Genomic DNA, 25030 nt, shown 5'->3' with positions numbered 1-25030 from the left:
TCCAGGCAGCTCCCGGAGGAGGCGATTTGGGGACACTGGGAACAGCACAGAGGGACGCGGGGACAAAGCCGGCGGAACCTATGACCGGGCCGCGGCGGAACGGCGGGCTGCTGTCAGTGGCACAGCGGCGGTGGGCGGGGCTTGCTGACAGACAGCAGAGACAGCCAGTAACAAGCGAGAACCCGCCGAGCGGCGGCTCGTCCCGCCAATGAGCGGCGGAGAGGGGCGGGGTTGCTTCCCGGAAGTGGCAAGCGGCGCGGAGAGCAGCTGCTGGGTGGCAGAGGTGGCTGAGGGTCGCAGCCATGTCGGAGCGGAAGGTGTTGAATGTAAGTTTGGGGGGATTCTCCGGCTGCGGGGGGATGTTCGGGGTCCCCAGGCCGGGCTGGTCCTAGGGAGGGTTCCTTGAGTACTGCGGTTGGTGTCAGACCGGGGGTACCGGGGAGTCCCTGGTCGGTTGGGGGCTTCTGAGGCGGAGAGGGGACCCTGAGGGGACAGTCGGGCTGCGAGGGGGCAGTTGGAGTGGGCAGCTTGCGGTGGGCCTGGAAGGGACAAGGGGATTAGGCCCTAAAATCATAGAATAGTTTGTGTTGGAGTTGTGTTGTCACAGCCCCCCAGTGCCCCCCTGCCATGACAGGGACATCTTCACCAGCTCAGGTTGCTCAGAGCCCCGTCCAGCCTGGCCTGGGATGTCTCCAGGGATGGTTCATCTACCCCCTCTCTGGCCAACCTGGGCCAGGCTCTCACCACCCTCAGGGCCAACAATTTCTTCCTCATGTCCAGCCTGAATCTCCCCATCTCTAGTTTAAAACCATCACCCCTTGTCCTACCACAACAGGCCCTGCGCAAACATCTGTCCCATCTTTCTTATCGGCCCCTTTTAAGTCTGGAAAGTCCACACTAAGGTCTCCCTAGAGCTTCTCTTCTCAGCTGAACACCCCAGCTCTCTCACCTGTCCCCCAGCAGAGCTGTTCCAGCCTCGGGTCATTCCTGTGGCTCCTCTGGCCGCTCTCCAGCAGGTCCATGTGTGTCTGTGCTGAGGACCCAGAGCTGGACCAGCACTGCAGGGGGGTCTCACCAGAGCAGAGCAGGGGGGCAGAATCCCCTCTCTCGACCTAATATCTGTCCTCATTTTTCTTATATCTGCAAGAGTTGGGTTCCCTGGGGTGAGGACGCAGATGCACACGCCAATACCTGACTCTGGCAGGGACAGGGTGTTTGGCACTTGAGACCACACCTGGTTAGCAGGGACATGCTGGCTCCTGCTGTGTGCAGCTGATATGGCAGCTGAGTGCCTGCCCTGGGTGACTCTGCGCCCAGCACACACATCTGTGTTCTGTCTCTGTAGAAATACTACCCACCGGACTTCGATCCTGCTAAGATCCCGAAGCTCAAACTCCCAAAGGACCGACAGTATGTGGTGCGGCTCATGGCCCCGTTCAACATGCGGTAAGAAGAGCTGTAGGGGTCAGAAGGGACAGCTGTAAAGAGAGGAGCTTGCTTGGGAATTGTTTAGCCTCTGTATGCTGTAGGGGAGCTGCTGGCAGCAGCTGTTAAAGGTGACACAGACCAGAAGGAAAGGGGTGATGGAGAAGGAAGAGATGCTGGGGTTGATTTGGGGCTTCTTTGAAGAGTAGGTACTGAATTTCCAAAGAAGAAAATAACCACTGCTCAGAACCTGGGCTGGCATGGCCCGAAAATCACTTGGACTTTTCTTGGTCTGTTCATTACCATTTTTGATGTGTTATGGACTTACATTTCTCCTTTTCCAGGTGCAAGACGTGTGGCGAATACATCTATAAAGGGAAGAAGTTTAATGCCCGTAAGGAGACTGTTCAGAATGAAGTGTACCTGGGACTTCCCATCTTCCGCTTCTACATCAAGTGCACACGTTGCCTGGCAGAGATCACTTTCAAGGTGAAATACACGCTGTATTTTCCACACTCCTGCTTTCTGGGGAGGTTGTGCAGTCTGTGGACATTCCTGGGTGCTGACCCCACAAGGAAGGGGTGTCCCAGCAAAAACTGAGTCTGGCCATGTGCCTTTTGGTGTATTTTCCTTTATTGTGGCAGTCGCAGTTCTCACGTGTCTCATCCATCCATGGGTGGGCTGAGCAGCACATCAGCTGGAGCAGAACAGAAGGTCATGGGTGTTTGGCTGCCCTGTGGTGTGAATGAAATTGGGAAACGTTTGCATGTGGCTCTGGAAGCGGCCACAGGATGGCTGGGGCAGAATTGCCCCGGTACAATGACGTGGCTGTCTCGTTTCTCCCTTAGACAGATCCCGAGAACACAGACTACACCATGGAACACGGTGCCACTCGCAACTTCCAAGCTGAGAAGCTCTTGGAGGAAGAGGAGAAAAGAATGCAGAAGGAGAGGGAAGAGGAAGAGCTCAACAATCCCATGAAGGTACAAGAACGTGACCTCTGCAGAAAGCAAACGGCTCTCCTGCCCTGGCTGTTTTTCCCTGGTGAAGCAGGTGACTTTGGAGCTTAATCTTCCAGGCTCCCAAGGTATCACTGTGCTCTGGGCAGGCAGGAGCCATTCTCTGCCCTCAGGAGGTTTCTCCTTGTGCTTGTGACAGACTTTCTGTCCAATTAATACCCCAAAATGAAGATGATGATGATCCTCTTAGTGTTTCCTGCCCCGTACTGGGTGGGGAGGTGGTGTTGGAGATTGCTGGTTGGTTCTGCTTGGTTCTGCTACCTCACATAAAGCCAACTTCCCTATGGTCACCCAGGTCCTGGAGAACCGAACCAAGGACTCCAAGCTGGAAATGGAGGTTCTGGAGAACCTGCAGGAACTGAAGGAACTCAACCAACGCCAGGCAAACGTGGACTTTGAGGCCATGCTGAAGCAGTACAAGGAGTATGAGGAGGAGCAGAAGCGCAAGGAGCAAGAGGAGGATGAGCAGGAGATGAAGTGAGTGGGCTGGAAGTGTTCACGTGCATATGAAACCAGTGCCTCGTCCTTTCCTCAGCACCCCGAGAACGATTAAAAGAGGTCCCTGTGTTCGCAGGAGTTGTGGGGGTGGCACATGAGGAGATGGGGGACAGTTTGTCATTGCAAAGTGTTTAGAGAGGTGGATGTGGAGGGGTTTCGGTGTCACTGGCCCACCTGCTGTGGAAATTGGGGCTGCCACAGGAGCCTGACTCCTCACCTGGAGAGTTTCTGCGTCCGGCTGAGGCTGCAGGTCTCAGTGCTATCAACCTTCAGGTGCTGCTTGAACATGACTTCGTAAAAAGCACCTGAGAAGGTGGATCCCATTGCGCTGCTGCTCAGTTCCAGCAAACGGCGCAGGCACGTTGCAGGGTGGCGGCACGGAGCCAGCTCTAACCCTCCGCGCGGCCTCTCTCCTCGCAGGGCAATGCTGGAGGAGGCGCAGAACCGGCGGCTGCTGGTAGACTCCGACTCTGACGAAGAGCCTGCGAAATCACGCACAAAACCTGTGGCAGAAGTTAAACCTACGGACATCTTGCAGGAGGTGAGTGGGGGCTGAGGCTTTTCCACCCACCCCAGCTCTTCTCCCACACCAAACACGCTGTCCTGGGCTGTCGTCTGTTCTGACCCTGCGATGCTGGAGCCCTGACGCCTGTCATGCATGAGCAGCTCAGAAAGCCCATGTCCCTGTGCACTGAGCTGGAATGAGATGGGGATCGGTTTGTGATTTTAGACCGTGGCTGCTGACAAAGGCTGTGCAGGACCTGCCCTCATCCTCGCTCAGGACGCGCCTTCCCTTTCAGCTCAAAAAGTACAGGCTCGCCTATGTCTTGCTCATATTTCAGGCATGATTTCAGCGCTCTGAAAATCAGAGTGATGAAACCACTGCCTGGGACAGCTGCTGCTTTGATTCTGTTTTGTCCGTGTGCAGAACAAAAGAGCTTTCAGTGCCCAACTTGCAAGGGAGGGATTATCCCCACAGACCGGCCCCCGCGCTGTCGATCCGTGTCCGCGGGGACCTCTGTCCAGTTGGATGAATCGAAGCTGCCGTGTCTCTGAGCCGGGCTGGGGTTAATCTGAGCCATGTTCCCTGGCCCAGCACTAATCCTCATGCCCGAGGGGTTTGATTTGGTGGCTGTTCCACCTGCAGGCACGCAGTCCTGACTGGCAGAGGTTGTGCAGCCCTGCGGCACGTCTGGGTCCTCATCATTGCAGGGCCAGCGTGTGACTGTGCGAGGCTGGATTTAACTGTCACAGGCAGTGGGATGTTTGTCACCATGGGTTGTTTTGCAGCCATTTAAATCCATATCCCTGTTGTTTGTCCAGCTTGTACCAGTTGCTGCAGGGGGAGAATACCCCACTTAGCTACTCCAAGCAGCTGCTCTTGTGTCTCTCGTGCTTTTTGCTGCTGTTTTTACCACTCCTCCCCTTTCCATGTGCCTCCCCTCCAAGGCCAGAGCACCCTGAACCCTTTGCTCTGCTCCACAGGCCCCTCAGCCCCAGATTAAGAAGATGAAGACCGAGAGCTGGGAGCGGAGCGTGGGCAAATTGAACACCAAGTCCCAGCTGGCTGGGCTGGTCACGGTGAAGAAGCAGAAGCCAGATCCTACACTGGCTAATGGGATGGAAAATCAAGGCACCACGGCCAACACCGGTAACTGCTGACGTGGGGATGGTGAGCCTGCTGGAGAGGGGCCAGAGGAGCCAGAGGAATGACCCGAGGCTGGAACAGCTCTGCTGTGGGACAGGCTGAGAGAGCTGGGGTGTTCAGCTGGAGAAGAGAAGCTCCGGGGAGACCTTAGTGTGGCCTTTCAGTGCTTAAAAGGGGCTGATAAGAAAGATGGGGACAGACTTTTGAGCAGGGCCTGTTGTGATAGGACAAGGTGTGATGGTTTAAACTAAAGGAGGGAGATTCAGGCTGGACATGAGGAAGGAATTGTTGCCCTGAGGGTGGTGAGAGCCTGGCCCAGGTTGGCCAGAGAGGTGGTAGATGAACCATCCCTGGAGACACCCCAGGCCAGGCTGGACGGGGCTCTGAGCAACCTGAGCTGGTGAAGATGTCCCTGTCATGGCAGGGGGGCACTGGGGAGCTGGGAAGGTCCCTCCAACCCAAACCATTCTATGATTCTTTGGTCAGGGAGGGGTCTGGCAGTACCCAGGTGACATATAGCTCTGTCTTCAGAGCCTGGATGCTCTCAGGTCAAGTCCTTGTGGTGGGACAGATGGCACCATGATGGTATAAGAACAAGTGCTTGTCCCTGTTTCCAGGAGATGTCCTGATAGAAGAGAGGCTCCTTCCTGGCCCTTGGCCGTAAGCCAAGGCCTTGGAGACAGACTGTCAGGGCCAGAAGCTTCAAAACAGCATCTCAGTGCACAGATATGATACTGGGAACCGTCACAACAGCAAGATATGAATGGAAAAGCAAGAAAACTGCTTTGGTTTAGAGCCTGATTATAAAACCTGCCAAACTGTTGGAATTTGGAAGCTTTAAAGAAGTGGTGAAAACAAGCAGAAAGGCTTTCCAGCACCGCATCGTTCACTGCCCTGGGAAGCCAGAGGGTTTGGAGAAAGCTGATGAACGATTGGTTCAGGGCTGATTGGTCCTGAGCCTTTGGCTTAACAAGTCCCTCTGCCCTCCGGGGATCCCTGGGCTTCCCCAGCCACAGCTCTTGCAGTTGCTCCATTTTTGATGCGCTCTCCCCAGCCTGGTGGGGTCTGTTCAGCCAAATTATGCCAGAAGAGCTGTCTGTTTTCCAAGGACGCGAGTCTCTCGTGGTCAGAGCTGAGCACTGGCTCCTCTTCTCCTTTCCAGTGGCTGAAATCTCCCGGGGGGGGCGTGGAGGGAGAAGAGGGTTTTGCAAACCTTTTGCCCACCTTGCTGCCAGGTGGAAACAGGAGATTCCAGCCGAGGGTTCTCCTCGTCCGCCCTATTTAACCTCGCTGTCCTCATGGGGATTTGGGCTGGGGGACAAGGCGCTGCTCAGATTCCAGCTGCCTTGTGTTTCTGTGCAGCTGGTTGCATCAAGCTGAGGGGGTTTGCCAGCGGTGGGAAGGGCCCTACCTGATGGTTTCTGCTCTCTTCATTGACTTCCAGGCTCGTTTCCCACAGCAACGGGCACCACATCCTCTCTGAGCTTGTTGGGGGCGTATTCGGACAGCGAGGACAGTGCGAGTGACTGATGAGCGACCGAGCTGGCCCGGAACAGAGATCGTGGGCTGTTCCCCCTCCCGGCTGGCAGCAGCTGCTCTCCAGAGCCCAGCATGGAGCTGGCAGCGCAGCCGTCGCGCCCAGCGGGGGCTCCAGGCCATCTGGAGTCCCCACGTTGTCACCTGCCCAGCCCAGGGTGTGCGCCCATCCTCCAACAGGGACGAGGACCCGCAGAGCGAGAAGTTGGCTTCCTCAGAGGAGGGTATCGCTGCTGCGTTGCAGATGAAAGCCCTGACGCTGTCCCAGGCCGGCTGTGCCCAAACCCAGTGTCCAGCCATCCCCAGAGCACAGTGTGCCCCAGCCACACACCCATAAGGCGTTCGGAAGCGCTGGGACTGTGTATTTTCTCTATTTTGCACTCACCCCTATGCTGGTCACCCTTGGGCTGGGGTGTGTGACTTCCTCACCCTCCCATGTCAATAAAGGGACCTTGTGGCCTTCTTGCCCCCCTGCCCTGTGTCCCTGCAGGGGCAGGCAAGAGCTCGTCACCCCTCTTTTGCCACAGGAGGACCCACCACCACTCCACTGGTCCTGGGTGCCTCCTGACCCCACTGTGGGGCTCAGATCCCACCCCATGAGCCCAAATCCCCCGTTGTTTTGCTGTTAGAGGTGACACATTCTGCAGGCATGGACTCGGGAGGCTCACACGTCCCCATGCTGCAGGGACAGGGCTGCCACCAGCCTCCCTCCCCTGCCCAGGTCCCCCACACCCCCGCTGTCCCCAGCAGTTTGGTGACAGACCCCTCCTCACCGTTTGGGTTCGCTCAGCTCGCTGGCAGCCGCAGACCAATAATAAATGGGATGTGTCAGAGCCAGTTGTGCGTTCATCTTCTAGAGCAGCAGTTTGTACATGGGCAGCAGGTCCCGAGTGGGGGGCTGGCAGGGGCAGCCCTGTGCCCCCCACCCAGAAGAATGGACCCACACTGGGGTGCCCACCTGCCCAAAGCAGGGCCCAGCATGGAGCTCTTCTCACCTCACTATGTCCACTAGCTTTCTCTTTATCACAGCACCCACCTCTTAATTAGCTCCTTGCTAATTAACCCCTCCCAGAGCCTCACTAGTGGCTCTCAGGGCATGGGCTGGTGGGGTATTTCTGAACACTGAGGAGAAAAGGCAAGCCCCCCCCATCCCAATTAGCATTCCTCACACATGCTTCATAATTAGCCTCTTCAAATATTAATGCTGGGTGTCAGGCTTGGCCCTGGGGGGTGTGTTGGAAGGGGGGGTTTGGTGGGAGGACTTTGTGGGGATGGCAAAACCAGGGGTCCCTGTGTTCTCCCCCAGGTGTGTCCTGCACATGTGCCCCCCCCAGCTCCCTGCATCCCCAGGTACCGGCCCAGGATCCCGGGAGAGGAACCTTTGTTCTGGGAACACAATACAAAGAGCCAAGTCAGAGCACGGCTGGGGGGTCCCTGCCCTCCTGCCCCCCCCCACCCCAGTGTGGTCCCTGCTGCTCCTGCAGGTCAGAGGGGTGGCTGGGTCCCCCCGATGAGCTTTCTGGGGGGGTCTGGGTGACCCTGCAGCTGGGGGGGCTCCATCTTCTCCCCAAAGCCCCCGGGTTCACCCCCCTCCCAGCTCTTTCCCTGTGTCCCGACCCCTCCGGGGGCAGCTCCAGGAGCCCGAAGGGGCCGGGGGGTTCCTATAGCCGGTGCCCGGGGGTTCCGGTGACCCCCACTTCCTCCAGTGCCACCGTCCCGGTGTCACTTGGGGAGGGGGTTACCGCGAGGTGGGGGGCTGGAGCAGCCTTCCCGGTGCCCCCTGCGGGGCTCCCGGCGTGTCCCTTGTCCCCCGCATTGTCCCCAGTGCCCTCCATCCTCCCGACATCCCCCGGTGGGTGTCGCCCCCCCCGGTGAGGCGGGTGCGGAGCGGGGGTTTTGGGGGGGGGGCCGGGGGCTCCGGTCCGCGCCGCGCGCGGCGGCGACACAAAGCGGCTCCTGGCGGCGCGGGGGGGTCCCGGCGCGCCCGCGCTCCCGGTGCCGGGTGGCCCCGCCATGGCCAAGTGGCTTCGGGAGTACCTGGGCCGGGGGGCCCGGCGCTCCCCCCCCCGCCCGCCCCAGCCCGACTACAGCGGCGGCGAGCGCCGCTCCACCGGCCTCGGGAGCGGGGTCCCCCCCGGAGCGCCCTCCGGCGCTGCCCTGCGCGGCCCCGCTGCGTCCCCGCGGCACCGGCTGGTGCGGGTGGGGGGCGCGGGGCCGGGGGGCGGCCCGCGGCGGCTGGAGCAGGTAGGAGCGGGGGACACCGGGGGGACACCGTGTTGGGGGGCGCACCGGGGCAGGACCCGGGGGAAGCGCGGTCACCGGGGAGGGCGGCGAAGGGACCGGGGGTGCAGTGGGGCAGAGGGAGTGGGGGCTGCGGAGGGGAACCGGGGGGCACCGGGGAGGAATGAGTGGGGAACACAGGAGGGAGCGGGGGGGATGGAGGGCGATGACCGGGGGAGATGGGGAGGACAACGGGGGGTGACCGAGAGGGGCTGGGGAGGACCGGGGGTACCACCGGGGACCGGGGAGAGCCAAGGGGTCGGGGGGGCCATGGAGCACCTGGGGGAGGACCTGGGGGGTCACTGAGAGAGGGAAATGGGGGGAGGGCTGGGGTGGCAGGGTCACTGGGAGAGGGGAATGGGGACAAAGGGATCAGGTGGAAGGGAGCAGGGAAAGGGCTGGGGACACCCGTATCAGGGACCTGGGGGAGCCTGCAGGGTACTAGGGAGGGGACCCAGGGACTGGTGACCTGGGGGGAGCAGTGGGGGTGTCATCCCACCCAGGGCACCCACCTGCAGGGCCCTGGTGAGAGTGAGTACTCGGAGCCCTTTGAGGAGGAGCAGGACCCAGCGCCCGAGAGTGGCTGCGAGGAGCCCGGCGAGGCCACAGGTGGGTGACACCCTACGCACCCCCCAGCACCCAGCCCTGGGAGGGGGGTCCCGCGACCAGGGTGCTCCCACCCATCCTGTCCCCTGCCATGTGTCCCAGCCCTGCCTGTTCCCAGGGTGCCCGCGGCAGGGCGAGGGCCAGCGGGCGAAGCCGCGGCGGGGACCCCAGCTCTACGACACCCCGTACGAGGAGTGGGAGACAGTGGGGGAGAGCCCGGGGGTGCCCACCACCCGCGAGAGCCGCCTGCCCCGTGATGACGAGCGCCCAGCCGATGAGTACGACCAGCCCTGGGAGTGGAAGAAGGATCACATCTCACGGGCGTTCGCAGGTGACAGCGTCCCAGGGCCACCCTGAGGTCTCACATCATCCCCCAGCACCCATGGGTGCTGCAATGGGACACTGCAGCAAGGCAGAGCCATGCTGGGGACATCTGGGATGTTCCTCAGGGGTGCTAGGACCCCACAGTGGAGTGACACCCCACACTTGGTCCCTGCAGTGCAGTTTGAGAGCCCCGAGCGCTCCCCCAGCCTGTCCCGGCATCTGCCACGGTCCCCCCGGCCCCCCGCGGGTGCCAGGCCAGGGTGTCCCCCCAGCCCCAGGCACGTGGACACCTCGCTGCCCCTGGAGAAGCAGGCGTGAGTCTGGGGGTTCCTCCTCCACAGGGTGACATCAACATCCCAGTCACACACCTTTGCATGGGGACAGCCCTGTGGGGTGGAAGGTCCCACACAGATAGGTAGCCATGGGGTGGAGGGTGTCCCATCTGTGGTTGGTCACTTTGACGTGGTTGGGTGCCCCGGTGCCCTTGGGGTGGAGGGTGTCCCATCCATGGTTGATCCCTTTGGTGTGGTTGGGTGCCCCACGGCATGGATGGGTCCCCATGGGGTGGAGGGTGTTCCATCCATGGTTGGTCTCTTTGATGTGGTTGGGTGCCCCAGGACATGGATGGTCCCCATGGGGTGGAGGGTGTCCCATCCGTGGTTGGGTGCCCCATGGCATGGATGGGTCCCCATGGGGTGGAGGATGTTCCATCCATGGTTGGTCCCTTTGACATTGTTGGGTGCCCCGTGGCATGGATGGGTCCCCATGGGGTGGAGGGTGCCCCATGATGCAGATGGGTCCTGAGGTCCCAGTGCTGCGTGGCAGGGTGCCACATTCTGGGGTGCCACATGCTGGGGTGACATGTGCCACCACACAGGTGGTACCACGGCCCCATCGGGCGGGCGGGTGCTGAAACCCTGCTGGCGCTGTGCCGCGAGGGCAGCTTCCTGGTGCGGGACTGCGAGACCAGCCCCGACGACTACTCGCTCTCACTCAGGTGAGGGGTTGGGGGCAACGGGATGGCCCTGGTGACAACCCAGGCATTGGGGGGTCATTGGAGGGGTGCCCTGGCAGAGGGGCTGGACTATGAGCACGGTGCTTGCATCCATGCGTTCCCGTCATCCGCATCGATGTGCACGTGCGTGTGCGGCCAGGTCATGCACCATGTGCCTCAGTTTCCCCTCCCTGCCCGCAGGAGCAGCCACGGCTTCGTGCATGTGAAGCTGACACGGACCCGGGAGCAGCATTTCATGCTGGGCCGCGCCGGTGCCGCCTTCCCCTCGGTGCCCGAGGCCGTGCGCCACTACACGGCACGGGCGCTGCCCGTCCGCGGTGCCCGGCACCTCTCCCTGCTCTACCCCGTGGCTGTGCAGCCCCTATGAGCCCCCCAGCTGTTGCCCCCTCCAGCCCCAGAGTGAGCCCTCCCATTAAAGGCCGATGTACAGCCTGTAGACATGGTGACGCTCTGGTCTGTCTTGGGACTCAGCTCTATGGTGCGTCCAGGGGACAGCATGGTGGCTGCACTCCTGGTCCCATCCTGGTCCCTCCATGTGGTTTCCTGCCCTTGTGCCCCCTCCCACCACCCCCTGGGGTGTCCAGGCAAGGGGTTGTGGTGTCTGGATGTCCCCCCCCGCCCCCCCCCCCCCCTTGCAGGTCCTGGTCTTGGGGACAAAGTGTGAAGGTGACACTACTCGGAGTCACCCGCCACCAACCTCACACCAGCTCACCCACACGGCATGGGGATGACAATGACACTGCCCCCGCGGGGGGGTCCGTACTGGAGGGTGCAGGCATTGCGTGCTGGGTGCCGACACAAAACGAGGCCACCAGACCACAGAGTGACTTCCCCAAAACAGGGCGGGGGGGCCCTGGAGCCTTCTGCCCCACCCCTCCCGACCCACGCCCGGCGGGACAGGCTGGGTGCACCGGGGGGGCACCGGATGTGGGGGGTGCTGTGGGCGCCGCACAGGAGACACAGAGCGGGGTGGCAGGATGCTGCAAAACAGCTTTTTTGGGGGGATTTCCTGCAGAAAGACAGAACCAGGGGGGTGTTTCCCCCCAGGGCTGGTGACACACTGGGGACCAGCTCAGGGCCGGGGGGTGCTGGGGGGGCCCCATGCGCCCTACAGCCCCCCCTGGTATGTGCTGTTCTCCATCACTGTGTGGGGTGACGGCAGCTTCTTGGGGACCCCAGCCAAGGAGGGCAGTGTGTTCATGTAGATGCTTGTTTCTGGGGGGGCGGTGGGTGTTGGGGGGGGCACAGGGCTGGACATGGCCAGTCCTGGCCCCCAAGATGGGGGTACATGGGGCAGGGGGCACAGGGGTGTCTGGGGGCACAGGGGTGTCTGGGGTGGTGGGAGAGAGGGGCTTGAGGGTATTTGGAGGGGCGGGGGCAAATGGGGATGGGGTATTTGGGGACAGGGTGTTTGGGGACAGAGTTACCTGGGTCCCTGCGCCAGCACCGGTGGCCAAGGAGGGCCAGCCCCAGGAGCAGGGCTGTGCCCCCCAAGCCGCCCCCCAGGCCCCACACAAGCCCTGCAAGAACAAGCAGCTGGGGCCACCCCCTCGGCGCCAGGATGGAGGGGACCGGGGGGGACAGCAGGGACACGCTTACCTGTGTGATGTCCTCCATCAGCCGCTGGCGGTGAGGGGAGAGCAGTCAGGGATGTCCCTGTCCCCATCACTGTCCCCATCCTTCTTGCACTGTGGCCCCCCCAAACCCACCAGGCATCTCCCTCCAGGGACCCCAAGGTGACACTGCATCTCAGGGACCCCCCGAAAGTCCCCAGGGAGCAGGGGAAGAGCACGGACCCCCCCGCATACCTGCGGTGACATTGAGCAGGGTGCCGTTCCCGATGGCCGTGCCGAGACGGGGGATCTCGAGGGTGACCCGGCAGAGGTAGCGCCCGGCGTCTTCCCCCCGTGCCTGGAGGACACTGAGGGTGGCACAGGGGGGGTTCCAGGCCAGGCAGAGCCGGGGGGCGCAAGGGGACGAGGGGACAGGGGTGGTGGGGCGCAGGCGGGTGGCACACAGCACCCTGTGTGCTGTGTCCCACACCCACTCCAGCCGCAGCAGGTCCCAGGGTTCAGCCACCAGCACCCGGCACCCCAGGGCCACCTCGTCACCTGCCGTCACCTGCACCTCTCCCGGGTCCTGGCTCACCTGCAGGGCTCCCGCTGCTGGGGACAGCACTGGGGTCATGGGGGGTGTCACCTGCCACCCCTGGGGTCCCCAGGGCTACCCATGCACCTCAGGAACCGGGAGCCACCTTAGCTGCCAGCATGTCCCCCGTCTCTGATGCATGTGCATGTCCCTCTGTCCCCAGCCTGTCTCCACACCTCTGTCCCCACATGTGCTATCTGACCCCATCCTGTCCATCCCCATTCCCTCTGTCCTGTCCCTCTGCCACAGTCATATCACCCGCCTGTCCACCCACCTGTCCCCATCCTGTCCCCATGTCTGTCCCTCCGTGTCACCAGCCCCTCTCTGGTCTCCCCCCAGGACAGATGTCCCCAGCAGCCCCCTTGCCCCAGCCACGAGTCCGGTGTCTCCCCCAGTGCCCCCAACCCCCGCTGTGTCCCCAACCCCACAGCCTGGCCACAGAGTCCCAGAAACTGTCCCCTCTGTTGCCCCAGCCAGCCCTGTCCCACACTCACCGCCAAGGAGCAGGATGAGGACACCGAGCCCCCACATCCCTGCGCCAGCCCAGCCACCCTGCTCGGAGGGGCTGTGTCCCCAGGGTGTGCCTCTCCCTGAGGGGTCCCTGTCCCCAGGCTGGCCTTGTCCCCAAAGCGTCGGTGTCTCCAAAGCCTCCCAGTCCCTTGTCACACAGGCTGTGTCTCGCTGTGACACCACGGCTTCCTGTCACCCCACTGCACTGCGCAGACCATGGGAGGGTGACAGCGACAATGATGGGGACGGATGGGGACACCATCTGGAGCAAGGACAGGGGACAGCACTTCCTTGGGCACCCCCCCAGGTGAGGGAGCTGGGGACACCTCCAGCCTGGCCCCATGTACAAGGACATCCCACCTGGGGACCCCCACTGGGACCCCCCGGGGTGACACATCCTGAGCCCAGGGCAGGATGGGGACCCAGCATGGCCTCACTGGGAGAGTGAAGATGCAACGAAGATGCTGAAGGGAGTGGAGCATCTCCCGTGTGAGGAAAGGCTGAGGGAGCTGGGGCTCTGGAGCTGGACAAGAGGAGACTGAGGGGGGGACTCATTCCTGGGGATCAAGATGGAAAGGGGGAGTGTCAGGAGGATGGAGCCAGGCTCTTCTGGTGACAACCAGTGACAGGACAAGGGGCAATGGGTTCAAACTGGAACACAGGAGGTTCCACTTCAATTTGAGAAGAAACTTGTTTGGGGTGAGGGTGGCAGAGCCTGGCCCAGGCTGCCCAGGGGGTTGTGGAGTCTCCTTCTGTGCAGACATTCCAACCCGCCTGGACACCTTCCTGTGTAACCTCATCTGGGTGTTCCTGCTCCATGGGGGGATTGCACTGGGTGAGCTTTCCAGGTGCCTTCCAGTCCCTGACATTCTGTGACTATGATGCTGTGGCAGGGGTCCCGCACCGGGACAACACCCCGCTCTGTGTGGCCATACCCCCCCACTCTACCATCCCTGCGGCTCCTGCGCTGCATCCCTGGGGGCCCAGAGGTGCATCTGCCTTGGGGTGGAGGGATCCCCAAACCCGCGGGGTCCCCGTGCTCCCGGGGGTGACACTCAGGCTCGGGGCCGGCGGGTCCCACCCCCCTCCCCCTCCCGCTTCCCACGGACTCCATCTCCCAGCGCGGGGCGGTGCCCTGGGACACGGCCACGCCCGTTGCCACGCCCACGGCCACGCCCCGCGGTGCCGGTGACCGGACTACACTTCCTGTCGTGCCCCGCGGCGGGGCGGGGCGGGGCGGGGCGGGGCCGGGGGCGCCGCTCCCCCTTTGTTGGTGTCGGCGGGGCCGAGCGGCGGCGGGGCCGGCCCGGTATGGGCGACCAGGTGGGGCCGGGACGGGCCGGGGAGGGAGGGAGAACGGGGATGGAGGGATGGAGGGATGGAGGGAGGAGAGGGATGGAGAAGGGGGATGGAGGAAGGAAGGAGGGAGGGAGGGAGGGAGGGAGGGAAGGATGCAGAGGGAGGGATGGAGGAGGAGGGGATGAAGATCTGGAGGAAGGAGGGATGGAGGGGTTAGAGATGGCGAAGGAGGGGTGCAGGGGGGATGGAGGGGTGCAGGAGGGAGGGGGGCAGAACGGATGGAGGGTGCAGAAGGGATGGAGAGGGAAGGATGGAGGGGTGCAGGAGGGAGGGGAGCAGGAGGGGCGAAGGGGTGTGGGGGGATGGAGGGGGCCAGGGGAGATGGAGGGGGGCAGGGGGTGCAGGGCTGTGCCCCCTCGCTGCCCTCACTCCGCACTCCCACACTTGCCAAGTCATCCCGCTCCCGCCATGCCGGCACAGCCCCCCCCATGGCGCCTGGCACCACCGGGCCCCGGGAGGGACTGGGAGCCGAGGGGGGGCCGGGGGTGCTGACCGCGGGCGGGGGCCGGGCAGGAGGGGCTGCGGAAGATCATCACCACCCTGGCCGTGAAGAATGAGGAGATCCAGAACTTCATCTACTCCCTCAAGCAGATGATGCAGAATGTGGAGGTACTGGGGATCCCCCCCAAGCCCCCCGTTCCACACTCTTGGGTGGGGGGGCACCCGCTGATGCGTTGTCACCAGGCGAACTCGTCGCGGGTGCAAGAGGACCTGGAGGGCGAGTTCCAGTCGCTGTACACGCTGCTGGACGAGCTGAAGGAGGAGATGCTGATGAAGATCAAGCAGGACCGTGCCAGCCGCACCTACGAGCTGCAGGTCAGCACCCACCCTGCGTGTGTGTCCCCCCCACTGTCACCTTCACCCACCGCTGTCCCTGTCCCCTCCCCAGGCCCAGCTGGCGGCATGTGCCAAGGCCCTGGAGAGCTCGGAGGAGCTGCTGGAGGCGGCCAACCAGGCCCTGGGGACAGCCAACCACCATGACTTCTCCCAGGTGCGTCCTCACTGGCGCAGGGGGATGTCCCTGTCCAGCTGCCCCCCATGCTGGGGGTGTCCTGACTCCCCCTTGCTGGCCACTTGATGCTGCATCCTTCTTTCTTTCTGTGCTGGGCACTGGGGCAACACTGGGCTGGCTGTGGGGCTGGGGGAAGCACGGAGACCCTCTGGGGGAATCCCAGAGCTGCCAGGTGCCCCCTTTCTCCCAAGACAAAGGGACACCATGGCAGGGACACGGGGGACACCGGCGGGTGTATGGGGTGCTGTGCCATGGGGTACCGCTGTGTGGATGCAGGGATGCTGTGCTGTGGGGTAACGCTGTGTGGATGCAGGGGTGCTGTGCTGTGGGGTAACGTTGTGGGGATGCAGGGATGCTGTGCTGCTGGGTACCACAGCAGGGATGCTGTGCTGTGGGATAACTCTGTGGGGATGCAGGGATGCTGTGCTGTGGGATGACACTGTGGGGATGCAGGGATGCTGTACTGCTGGGTACCACAGCAAGGATGCTGTACTGTGGGGTAACACTGTGAGGATGCAGGGATGCTGTTCTGTGGGGTACCACAGTGGGGATGCAGGGATGCTGTGCCATGGGGTACCATAGTGGGGATGCAGGGATGCTGCGCTGTGGGGTAACGCTGTGGGGATACAGGGATGCTGTGCCATGGGGTAACACTGTGGGGATACAGGGGTGCTGTGCCATGGGGTACCACAGTGGGGATGCAGGGGTGCTGTGCCATGGGGTACCTCTGCAAGGACACTGTGCTGCTGGGTACTGCCGTGGGGACGCTATGGCACTGGGGTGGGGGGTCTGGTCACGCTGCACCGCGCTGGCTCCTGGCGCTGCTCTCTTATCTGCTTTTTTGTTTCCTCCTCTTCTTCCTCTGCGCTCGCAAGGCTGCCAAACAGATCAAGGATAGGTACGGCACCCCCGTGCCCCCCCGTCCCACTAACTCCCACCCTCCTCCCAGCCAGGGCGGGTGGCCCCGTGGGTGCTTGGGGGGCAGTCAGGGCTGGGTGGGTGTCTGGCTGCCATCCCCACTGACCCTTGTCCCTGTGTCCTCCCCCGTGCAGCGTGACAATGGCACCCGCCTTCCGCCTCTCGCTCAAGGCCAAGGTGAGCGACAACATGAGCCACTTGATGGTGGATTTTGCCCAGGAACGTCGCATGCTCCAGGCCCTTGCCTTCCTGCCAGGTATCACCCGCAGGTGACGGGGACATGGGGACACAGGGGGACAGGGCACAGTGGGTGCAAGGGAAGGCTGGTGCTGGGGACATGGGGTGCTGTGCCAGCCTGGCAAGGGGACAGCACAAGGATGGGGGTCCAGGGTTTAAGGATGCCAGGGGATGGGGTGAGGAGCTGGCGGTACCAGGTCTGGGGTGCCCCCACCCAGAGGGTCAAGAAGGTGCTGGGTTGGAGGGTTGAGGGGCAGGTTTGGGGTCCCCAGGGTGGGATCTGGGATGCAGGGGGGGTTGTTGTGGGCACCCTGGCTGGCAGTGAGGCTGCAGCAGGGGCGGGGGGGGACTCTGGCATGGCTGCTCCCATGGGCAGTGCCCAGCACCCCCGAGATCGACCTGGCGGAGTCGCTGGTGGCCGATAACTGTGTGACGCTGGCCTGGAGGATGCCCGACGAGGACAGCAAGATCGACCACTACGTGCTGGAGTATCGCAAAACCAACTTTGAGGGGCCCCCCCGCGCCAAGGAGGACCAGCCCTGGATGGTGGTCGAGGGCATCAAGGGCACCGAGTACACCCTGTCCGGTGAGGGCACGGCAGGGGCAAAACCAGCCCCAAATGATCCAGGGCACCGTGGGTGGCAGGGGTCTGGGGTTGTGCCAGGCTTTGTAGGGGACATGGGGGTCACAGTGCCCACATCCCGTGCCCTGGTTTGTGACACTGCTGTGCCCGCAGGGCTGAAGTTTGACATGAAATACATGAATTTTCGGGTCCGGGCATGTAACAAGGCTGTGGCGGGCGAGTTCTCTGAGCCAGTCACTTTGGAAACGAGAGGTGGGTACCAGGCGGGTGGCAGGGGACACATCTCCCCTCGTGCCACCCCTTCCCAAGTGTGCCAGGACACCCCTGGCGCTGGGGGCCACGTGCTGACGGTGGCTGTCCCCAGCGTTCATGTTTCGGCTGGACGCCAGCACGTGCCACCAGAACCTGCGGGTGGAGGAGCTCAGCGTGGAGTGGGACGCCACGGGGGGGAAGGTGCAGGACGTCAAAGCGCGCGAGAAGGACGGCAAGGGCAGGACGGCCTCGCCCGCCAACTCGCCTGCCAGGTAATGTCACACCCCCCTTGTCACCCCAGCGTTGTCCCTGCTCCCTCCGGGTGATGCCGACCCACCTCTCCATGCTGGTGTCTGTCCTAGGGCGGTGCAGTCGCCCAAGAGGATGACCTCAGGGCGCGGGGGCAGAGATCGCTTCACCGCTGAGTCCTACACGGTGCTGGGTGAGAGCTGGGGACACCCAGTGGGTTCTGGGGGGGACCCTGCGGGCACCCAGGGGTGCAGGAGGGGAGAGGGTGACCCTGAGGGTGCAGGGGGTGATGTAGGTGGGTAAAGAATCATGGAATCATTTTGGTTGGAAAAGCCCCTCCAGATCATCGAGTCCAACCATAACCCACCCCTGTCCCTGCCCCATGTCCCGAGAACCTCATGTCCGTCTGTCCAGCCCTCCAGGGATGGTGACTCCAGCACTGCCCTGGGCAGCCTGTTCCAATGCCCCGCAGCCCTTTGGGGAAGAAACTGTTCCCAGATTCAATCTCAACCTCCCCTGGTGCAACTTGAGGCATGGGTCACCCAGAGGGACCTGGTGGGGCTGGGGACAGGATGTGTCACCCGTGGGTGCAGCAGACAGAGCCATGCCACGTGCCCGCAGGTGACACGCTGATCGACGGTGACGATCACTACTGGGAGGTGCGGTACGACCGGGACAGCAAAGCTTTCGGCGTGGGGGTAGCGTATCGCAGCCTGGGCAAGTTCGATCAGCTGGGCAAGACCTCGGCCTCCTGGTGCCTCCATCTCAACAACTGGCTGCAGGTCAGCTTCAGCGCCAAGCACGCCAACAAGGCCAAGGTGCTGGACGTGCCCGTGCCCGACTGCATCGGCGTCTACTGCAACTTCCATGAAGGTGGGTGCGGGATGGGGTGGGAGACAGGCAGCATTGGGGGTGGGCGCAGCGGATGCCACCACTGTGGGCATTGCCACCAACATGGCCACCAGCATGTCCACCATGGGCATTGCGACCACTATGGGAACCTGGGTGTCCACCACGGGCATTGCCATCGCCATGGCCACCAGCATGTCCACCATGGGCATTGCCACCATCATGGACACCAAGATGTCCACCATGGGCACTGCCACCACTGTGGGAACCTGGGTGTCCACCGTTGGCATTGCCACCATCATGGACACCAAGATGTCCACCATGGGCACTGCCACCACCGTGGACACCAGCATGTCCACTATGGGAACTGCCACCAGCGTGGGCACTACGGTGTCCATCATGTGCACTGCCACCACCATGGACACCAGTATATCCATTGCCACCTCCATGGACACCAAGATGTCCACCATGGGCACTGCCACCACTATGGGCACTGCCACCACCACCACAGACACCAGCATGTCCACCATGGGCATTGCCACCACTGTGGGAACCTGGGTGTCCACCATGGCCTTGCCACCGCCATGGACACCAAGATGTCCACCATGGGCACTGCCACCACCATGGGCATTAGACTGTCCATCATGGGCATTGCCACCCCAATGGGCACCAGTACATCCATTGCCACCACCATGAACACCAAGATGTCCACCATGGGCACTGCCACCACCATGGGCACTAGCGTGTCCATCATTGGCATTGCCACCTCCATGGACAGCACAGTGGGGGTCTGCAAGTTCTGTGCCCACCTGTGACCCCCCCATGCCCCACCTCTGTGCCCACAGGCTTCCTGTCCTTCTACAACGCCAGGACCAAGCAGCTGCTCCACACCTTCAAGGCCAAGTTCACGCAGCCGGTGCTGCCCGCCTTCACGGTACAGGGCCGGCGGGGCTGGGCAGCTCCCAGGGGGCTGCCGGCAGGAGGGTTGAGCCCCCCATCCCCATGGCAGCCCCCCCAGCCCAGCCGCTCTCCTGTGCCCGCAGGTCTGGTGCGGCAGCTTCCACGTCACCTCGGGTCTGCAGGTGCCCAGCGCTGTGAAATGTCTCCAGAAACGCAACAGCACGGCCAGCAGCTCCAACGCCAGCCTGCCCTAGAGCCGTGCCCCCCCCGGGCACCCCAGGCGAGAGCACTGAATGTACCCCCCCAAACCCCCTTTTCCACACGCGCTGTGCTGGCAGGGCTGTGCCACCCCCAGAGCTGGGGTGCAGCAGCACCTGTGGCCCCGCCAGCTGAACCCCCCCAGCTCCGTGCCACCCCCCCCATTGCTGGCACAGGGCTGGGCACGTCCCCCCCACCACTGAGAGCTGCTTCTGGCCTGAAGAATAAATTGGGATGTAGGTGTGACGTGGTGGTGGCTGGGGCATGGGGGGCACCAAGGCGGAGAAGAGGTTTTTTGGGGGATGTGGTGGGGGCAGCGCCTTTATTTGGGGTGGGGGCCCCCAAATATATAGCTTGGGGGATCCATTGCTGCCCCAGACTGAGCTGTGCCACTTGCACCTCCCTTTTCAGTGCCACTCTGGAGGGGGACACTGCTGTCCCAGCCGGTTCCTGGCACAAAGTGGGGGGCACTGCCCCCCCCATGCTGGCACCCATCAGTCCCCGATGAGCTCGATGCAGCTGCAGCTTCTTGGCAGCTCCTCCGCCACACCTGCGCCGTGGGGGGGGGCTGGGCTCCCTCCCACCCCCTCACCTCAAAGGGACCCCCCCTGCTCCACCACTTGTCCCCATTGCCAGCGGTACTAGGCTGGGGGTGCCCCCCCCGAGCAGGTCTCAAGCATGGGGGTCCCATCTGGGGGTGCCCAGTGTCCCAGCCCAGGGGTGTCTCCAGCCTCGGGGGGGGTCCCACGAAGGGTCCTAGTCCCGGACCCCCCAGAAGTTGCGCACAGCCCGGCCGGGCCCCTCCGGTAGCCCCGGGGGTGGGAGGGGACTCGGCACCGCACGGGGGGATGCGGGGACACTGGGACCGGCGCACTGGGCGCTGCGGGGACGCAGCGGCGGAGAGAACCGGGAGGGGTCGGTGCCGAGGGCAGTTACCGGCACCCGGGGGTCGGTGCCGGGGGTGCTGGGTCGCGGTCCCGAAGGGTGCCGCCCCCCCGGTCTCGCTTCACCACGGAGCCCCCGCAGCTGGGCTGGGGTCGGTCCCGCCGGGGCGGTGGCTCCGCCCGCCGCAGGTGCTGCCGGGCCGGCCGCTCCCGGGCTGCGGGCACCGGGGGAAAGCAGCGTGGGGTGTCCTTGTGTCCCATCTTCCTGTGTCCTCGCTGCTTGTGTCCCCGTATCCACATCTTCCTGTCCCCACGTCCCTTGCATCCCTGTCCCAGCGTCCCCATCCGCAGTGTCCTCCCTTGGCCGAGGACCCAAGGTCGCTCTTGGAGGGACACCCATGGGTGCGCCCCCCCCGCACGGCTGCGGGCACCGGGGAAAGGCAGCGGGGGGTGTCCCCGGGCGGGGTGCGGGCCGGTGTCCCCGTGTGTCCCCCGGTGCGGCAGGTGCGGGGCTGTTCCCCCCCCGCCCGGTGCCGGTGTCCGTCCCAACCCCCCCGGGCGGGGCGGGGCCGCCCCGTCACGTGGCGCCGCCGCTGCCGCGCGCACCGGGGGAGGCGGGAGCGGCGCGAGCGGATCATGGCAGGTACCGGCGGGCGCGCGCACCGGGCGCGCACCGACACGCGCACCGGCCGGGACACGCGCGCCGCGCACGCACGCTGGAGGGTCACGCGCGCGCACATGCACCTGCGCGCCCCCGCCCCGTCCCCCCCGCCGTGCACACGCTTGTGCACCTGCGCGCGCACACACAAACACACGCGTGTGCGCGGACACGCGGGACCCTCGGGGCACGAGACACCCGGGGGCGCGGGGCTGGGGACACCCCGGGACACCCATGGGGGTGGGATTGGGGACACCCGTGAGGGTAGGAGGGCCTGGGGACACCTCGGGACACCCGCGGGCAGCGGGGCGGGGGCGGCGCTCCCCCAGGGGCCCCGTGTCCCCCCTGCACCCCGCTGGGTTCAGACCGGGCTCTGGGCACCTGCTGGGCCAGGAGAACCTCGTCCCTGTGTCCCTGTGTCCCCCGGCCACGTCCCCATGTGCCCCAGCTCACTATCGTTGTGTCCCCGTGGCCTCACACCCCCACATGTCCCCCACCGCCCTGTCCCTGAGTCCTCATGTCCCTGTGTCCATCCCCCTTGTGTCCCATCTTCCTGTGTCCTTGCTGCTTGTGTCCCCACGTCCACACCTTCCAGTCCCCATGTCCCTTCGCATCCCAGTCCCAGTGTCCCCATCTGCAGTGTCCTCCCTTGGCTGAGGACCCAAGGGTGCTCTTGGAGGGACACCCATGGGTGCGCACCCCCCCGCATGGCGTGTCCCCTCCCGCAGCGCTGGCGGCCGCCTCCCCCGGTGGGGACGAGCTGGAGGAGGACGAGGATGAGCTGGAGCCGGGGCTGGATGAGGCGGAGGCCGAGCCGGACGGGGGCAGCGGGGCCAAGGAGGCGGGAGGCACCCGGGGGGCCGTGCTCACCCGCCGTGGCATCACCCTCCGCGTGCTGCTCCGCGACGGGCTCCTGGAGCCGGCCCGCGGCGTCCTCTCCATCTACTACCTGGTGAGGCCGGGGGACACGGGGTCAGGGACAGGGATGGGGGACAGGGGACCTCCCCGCTCACCCCAAACCCCCCAGGGCAAGAAGTTTGTGGGGGACCTGGGTGCGGACGGGACCATCACGTGGCAGGAGACGGGCCAGGTCTTCAACTCGCCCAGCGCCTGGGCCACCCACTGCAAGCGCCTGGTGAACCCCGCCAAGAAGTCGGGGTGCGGTTGGGCGTCCGTGCGCTACAAGGGCCAGAAGCTGGACCAGTACAAAGCCGCTTGGCTCCGCAAACACCAGCCCAACGCGCCGCCCGCCGAGGAGGTGGGTTGGGGGGACCCTGGGGTGCCCCCCCGCTGTGGGAGGGGAGTGGGTGCCAGCCCAGTGCTGCCCGCAGAGCCTGGCCAGCGAGGGCGAGGAGGAGGAGATGCCCGAGGAGGAAGAGGAGGAGGCGACGAGGGAAGGTCGGGTGCCCGTGCTGGAGCCGGCAGCTGCCAAAAGAACAGAGGAGAAGAGCAAGAAGCAGCAGTGCAAGAGCCTGGCGGAGCTGGCGGGGACGGGTAAGGTGACATGGGGGGTCCCGGGAGACCATGGGCAGCCCGGCAGTGGTGACAGGACATTGCGGTTTGCAGATCACGGCCCCCCGGGGAAAAGCCTGGAGAGCAAACCCCGGGTGCCCGTCCGCTACTGCACCCTGGGGACCCGCGACTCGGCCAGGTAGGTTGTGACAAGGACCCCATGGGTGCCCCCGCCAGCCCCACGGGTGTGGGGGGGAGGCTGTGGCAGGGGGGGCTGTGGCTCTTCCAGGAGCCCCCAGACCCTGGTGGAGGTGACGTCCTTCGCCGCCATCAACAAGTTCCAGCCCTTCAATGTGGCCATTTCCAGCAACGTCCTCCTGCTCCTGGTGCGTCCCCTCCCCGGCGGGGGACGGGTTGGGACACGATGGTACTGGGGACACCCGCAGGGAGATGGGGGGTGTCCCCATCATCATTTTGGGAACAAACTGTTTGATTTTAACCTTTTCCTTTAGGATTTCCACAGCCACCTGACGCGGAGCGAAGTGGTGGGGTACCTGGGTGGGCGGTGGGACACCAGCACGCAGTGTAAGAAGTGGGGTGAGGGGCATGGGTTGGCTGGGTGGCCCCCCCAGCCCACGGCAGAGCCACCCACCCCTGTGCCCCCGCCTTGGCAGTGCTGACGGTGCTGCGAGCGTTCCCGTGCCGGACCCGCCTGGGCGACGCCGAAGCCGCTGGTGCCGTGGAGGAGGAGGTAATGCAGCCCGGGGGGGGAGTTATGGGGGTCTTGGGGGGATCCCACAACATCTGCCCCCCCGCTAGATCTGCCAGAGCCTGTTCCTGCGGGGGCTGTCGCTGGTGGGCTGGTACCACAGCCACCCCTTTGGCCCCGCGCTGCCCTCCCTGCACGACATCGACGCGCAGATGGATTATCAGCTCAAGCTGCAGGGCAGCGGCAACGGCTTCCAGCCCTGCCTGGCGCTCATCTGCGGTGAGAGCAGCACCGGGGGCTGGGGGCCCAGGGCCCGGGGCTGCCATCACCGTACCCGTGTCAGCCCCATCTTTCACCCCCAGGACCCTACTACCACGGGAACCCTGGCGTGGAGTCCAAAATCGCGCCCTTCTGGGTGATGCCGCCGCCGGAGGTAAATGGTCGCTGTCCCCGGGGGGGTGGGTGTTTGGAATGGGGGTGTCCCCAGTGCCATGGGGTGATCTCAGTGCTGTGGGGTGACCCCACTCTCCCATCCCCCAGCAACGACCCAATGACTACGGCATCCCCATGGAGGTGGAGGTGACCTACATCCAGGACGGGTTCCTCACCAATGATGTCCTGCAGGAGATGGTGAGCGGGGGGGTGGGGGGGTGGCCAAAATCCCCACCTGCCCCAGGAAGGACACGTCCCCATCTTGCTGTTAGCCCCAGTGACACTGACAGTCCCTTCTCGGTGCTTCTGGGCCTGGGGGCAGCACCGGTGTCTGCAGCCCCCCTTCTCTTACCCCGCCAGACGCTGCTGGTGGAGTTTTACAAGGGAGCCCCCGACCTGGTGAAGTTCCAGGAGCTGTGGAGTCAGGATCAGACCTACCTGGACAAACTGAAGGTGAGGAGGGGGCGTCAGCTCCAGCGCCCACCCTCCCAGTTTTAATTCTAGAGCACAAGTGTGATGGGAGCGGCCGAGGGACCTGGGGGTTCAGCTGGAGAACAGGAGCTGAGGGGAGACCTTCTGATCTCTGAACTGCCTGAAAGGAGCTTGGAGCCAGGGGGGTCGGGCTCTGCTCCCCAGGAACAAGCGCCAGGAGCAGAGGAAACGGCCTCAAGTTGCGCCAGGGGAGGTTGAGGTTGGATCTGGGAACAATTTCTTCCCCAAAGGGCTGTGGGGCATTGGAACAGGCTGCCCAGGGCAGTGCTGGAGTCACCAGCCCTGGAGGGCTGGACAGACGGACATGAGGTTCTCAGGATATGGGGCAGGGACAGGGGTGGGTTATGGTTGGACTCAATGATCCTGAGGGTCTTTTCCAACCAAAATGATTCTGTAACTCTAATTAACTGGGTTGTGTCCCCATCTCAGGGCTCCCTGGCCTCCCGCACCCCCAAAGACCAGAGCTTCACCCACGTCCTGGAGCAGATCTACAGCCTCCTCAAGCTCGGCAGCTGAAGGACCAGGACCCAACATGGACCAGGTGCCCAGGCTGGGCTCAGCAGCCCCCAGGGGCTCAACCCCCTGGCGCGGGGCAGCGCTGGGGGACGCGGCATCGCCCACTGCTCCGGGGAGCAAAACCGAGGGGTCCCGGCCCCCCCGGCCCGGGGGTGACAGAGGGAGGGTGGTGGTGATGGTGGGAGTTTTGGTTTTCAGTTGTTTGTGGAAGTGGTAGTTGATTAAAGAGCAGATCCTGAGAGGTGGCTGGTGTGCTTGGGG

At 64.0% G+C, this 25030-nt stretch overlaps 5 protein-coding genes across 14 annotated transcripts; 4 read left to right on the top strand and 1 right to left on the bottom strand.

The window, feature by feature from the left end:
• Positions 1 to 172: 172 nt before the first annotated feature.
• YJU2 (YJU2 splicing factor homolog) lies at positions 173 to 6959 on the top strand. Of its 2 annotated transcripts, none has more exons than XM_065042665.1 (8): positions 173 to 326; positions 1346 to 1446; positions 1770 to 1914; positions 2274 to 2408; positions 2740 to 2921; positions 3363 to 3483; positions 4428 to 4614; positions 6035 to 6959. In XM_065042665.1, the coding sequence occupies exons 1-7, from the start codon at positions 303 to 305 to the stop codon at positions 4602 to 4604; spliced, it is 885 nt and encodes a 294-aa protein (XP_064898737.1). In that variant the 5' UTR covers positions 173 to 302; the 3' UTR covers positions 4605 to 4614; positions 6035 to 6959. The 2 variants fall into 2 exon arrangements, with proteins under 2 accessions (XP_064898737.1, XP_005504011.1); XM_005503954.3 differs by having other exon boundaries at positions 174 to 326; positions 4428 to 4593.
• Positions 6960 to 7832: 873 nt separating this feature from the next.
• Positions 7833 to 10787, top strand: SHD (Src homology 2 domain containing transforming protein D). Its single transcript, XM_065042664.1, has 6 exons — positions 7833 to 8370; positions 8925 to 9015; positions 9131 to 9343; positions 9512 to 9650; positions 10214 to 10333; positions 10532 to 10787. Exons 1-6 carry the CDS (start codon positions 8140 to 8142, stop codon positions 10716 to 10718), a joined length of 981 nt encoding a protein of 326 aa, XP_064898736.1. The 5' UTR covers positions 7833 to 8139; the 3' UTR covers positions 10719 to 10787.
• A 270-nt stretch (positions 10788 to 11057) lies between these two features.
• Positions 11058 to 13658, bottom strand: TMIGD2 (transmembrane and immunoglobulin domain containing 2). Of its 7 annotated transcripts, none has more exons than XM_065042678.1 (6): positions 12994 to 13646; positions 12500 to 12516; positions 12160 to 12262; positions 11951 to 11974; positions 11779 to 11871; positions 11066 to 11566 (listed from the first exon to the last, which is right to left on the bottom strand). In XM_065042678.1, the coding sequence occupies exons 1-6, from the start codon at positions 13028 to 13030 to the stop codon at positions 11460 to 11462; spliced, it is 381 nt and encodes a 126-aa protein (XP_064898750.1). In that variant the 5' UTR covers positions 13031 to 13646; the 3' UTR covers positions 11066 to 11459. The 7 variants fall into 7 exon arrangements, with proteins under 7 accessions (XP_064898753.1, XP_064898752.1, XP_064898750.1 ...); XM_065042679.1 differs by having other exon boundaries at positions 12500 to 12513; XM_065042681.1 differs by lacking the exon at positions 11951 to 11974 and having other exon boundaries at positions 11058 to 11566; positions 12500 to 12513; positions 12994 to 13658.
• A 539-nt stretch (positions 13659 to 14197) lies between these two features.
• FSD1 (fibronectin type III and SPRY domain containing 1) lies at positions 14198 to 19872 on the top strand. Its single transcript, XM_065042651.1, has 13 exons — positions 14198 to 14332; positions 14882 to 14977; positions 15053 to 15184; positions 15258 to 15359; positions 16256 to 16278; positions 16433 to 16554; positions 16912 to 17121; positions 17272 to 17370; positions 17483 to 17642; positions 17733 to 17812; positions 18241 to 18492; positions 19314 to 19402; positions 19512 to 19872. Exons 1-13 carry the CDS (start codon positions 14321 to 14323, stop codon positions 19620 to 19622), a joined length of 1488 nt encoding a protein of 495 aa, XP_064898723.1. The 5' UTR covers positions 14198 to 14320; the 3' UTR covers positions 19623 to 19872.
• Positions 19873 to 21006: 1134 nt separating this feature from the next.
• On the top strand, positions 21007 to 25008 carry MPND (MPN domain containing). Of its 3 annotated transcripts, XM_065042650.1 has the most exons (13): positions 21010 to 21153; positions 21897 to 22120; positions 22196 to 22426; positions 22500 to 22662; positions 22735 to 22819; positions 22910 to 23006; positions 23133 to 23205; positions 23295 to 23371; positions 23440 to 23608; positions 23692 to 23762; positions 23870 to 23959; positions 24122 to 24214; positions 24683 to 25008. In XM_065042650.1, exons 1-13 carry the CDS (start codon positions 21147 to 21149, stop codon positions 24767 to 24769), a joined length of 1467 nt encoding a protein of 488 aa, XP_064898722.1. In that variant the 5' UTR covers positions 21010 to 21146; the 3' UTR covers positions 24770 to 25008. The 3 variants fall into 3 exon arrangements, 2 of the variants coding, with proteins under 2 accessions (XP_064898721.1, XP_064898722.1); XR_010468303.1 differs by having other exon boundaries at positions 21007 to 21153; positions 22500 to 22819; positions 24084 to 24214; XM_065042649.1 differs by having other exon boundaries at positions 21008 to 21153; positions 22500 to 22819.
• The last annotated feature ends 22 nt before the right edge of the window (positions 25009 to 25030 follow it).

This window comes from Columba livia, chromosome 27 (assembly GCF_036013475.1).
Source record: "Columba livia isolate bColLiv1 breed racing homer chromosome 27, bColLiv1.pat.W.v2, whole genome shotgun sequence".
NCBI lineage: Eukaryota > Metazoa > Chordata > Aves > Columbiformes > Columbidae > Columba > Columba livia.
This window is presented reverse-complemented; position numbering and strand designations above follow the sequence as displayed.

Bases quoted from the DNA above. Each gene is read 5' to 3' on its own strand.
- YJU2 (XM_005503954.3), top strand. From the start codon at position 303: ATGTCGGAGCGGAAGGTGTTGAAT. The intron at 327-1,345 runs GTAAGTTTGGGG...CTGTCTCTGTAG, and splicing joins CGGAGCGGAAGGTGTTGAAT to AAATACTACCCACCGGACTT. The intron at 2,409-2,739 runs GTACAAGAACGT...ATGGTCACCCAG, and splicing joins AGCTCAACAATCCCATGAAG to GTCCTGGAGAACCGAACCAA.
- SHD (XM_065042664.1), top strand. From the start codon at position 8,140: ATGGCCAAGTGGCTTCGGGAGTACCTGGGCCGGGGGGCCCGGCGCTCC. The intron at 8,371-8,924 runs GTAGGAGCGGGG...ACCCACCTGCAG, and splicing joins GCCCGCGGCGGCTGGAGCAG to GGCCCTGGTGAGAGTGAGTA. The intron at 9,344-9,511 runs GTGACAGCGTCC...TGGTCCCTGCAG, and splicing joins CATCTCACGGGCGTTCGCAG to TGCAGTTTGAGAGCCCCGAG.
- TMIGD2 (XM_065042674.1), bottom strand. From the start codon at position 13,030: ATGTGGGGGCTCGGTGTCCTCATCCTGCTCCTTGGCG. The intron at 11,872-11,950 runs GTAAGCGTGTCC...TTGTTCTTGCAG, and splicing joins TGATGGAGGACATCACACAG to GGCTTGTGTGGGGCCTGGGG. The intron at 11,567-11,778 runs GTAACTCTGTCC...CCGCCCCCCCAG, and splicing joins GTGCTGGCGCAGGGACCCAG to AAACAAGCATCTACATGAAC.
- FSD1 (XM_065042651.1), top strand. The intron at 15,185-15,257 runs GTCAGCACCCAC...TCCCCTCCCCAG, and splicing joins GCCGCACCTACGAGCTGCAG to GCCCAGCTGGCGGCATGTGC. The intron at 17,371-17,482 runs GTGGGTACCAGG...GGCTGTCCCCAG, and splicing joins AGTCACTTTGGAAACGAGAG to CGTTCATGTTTCGGCTGGAC.
- MPND (XM_065042649.1), top strand. The intron at 22,427-22,499 runs GTGGGTTGGGGG...TGCTGCCCGCAG, and splicing joins ACGCGCCGCCCGCCGAGGAG to AGCCTGGCCAGCGAGGGCGA. The intron at 23,007-23,132 runs GTGCGTCCCCTC...CTTTTCCTTTAG, and splicing joins GCAACGTCCTCCTGCTCCTG to GATTTCCACAGCCACCTGAC.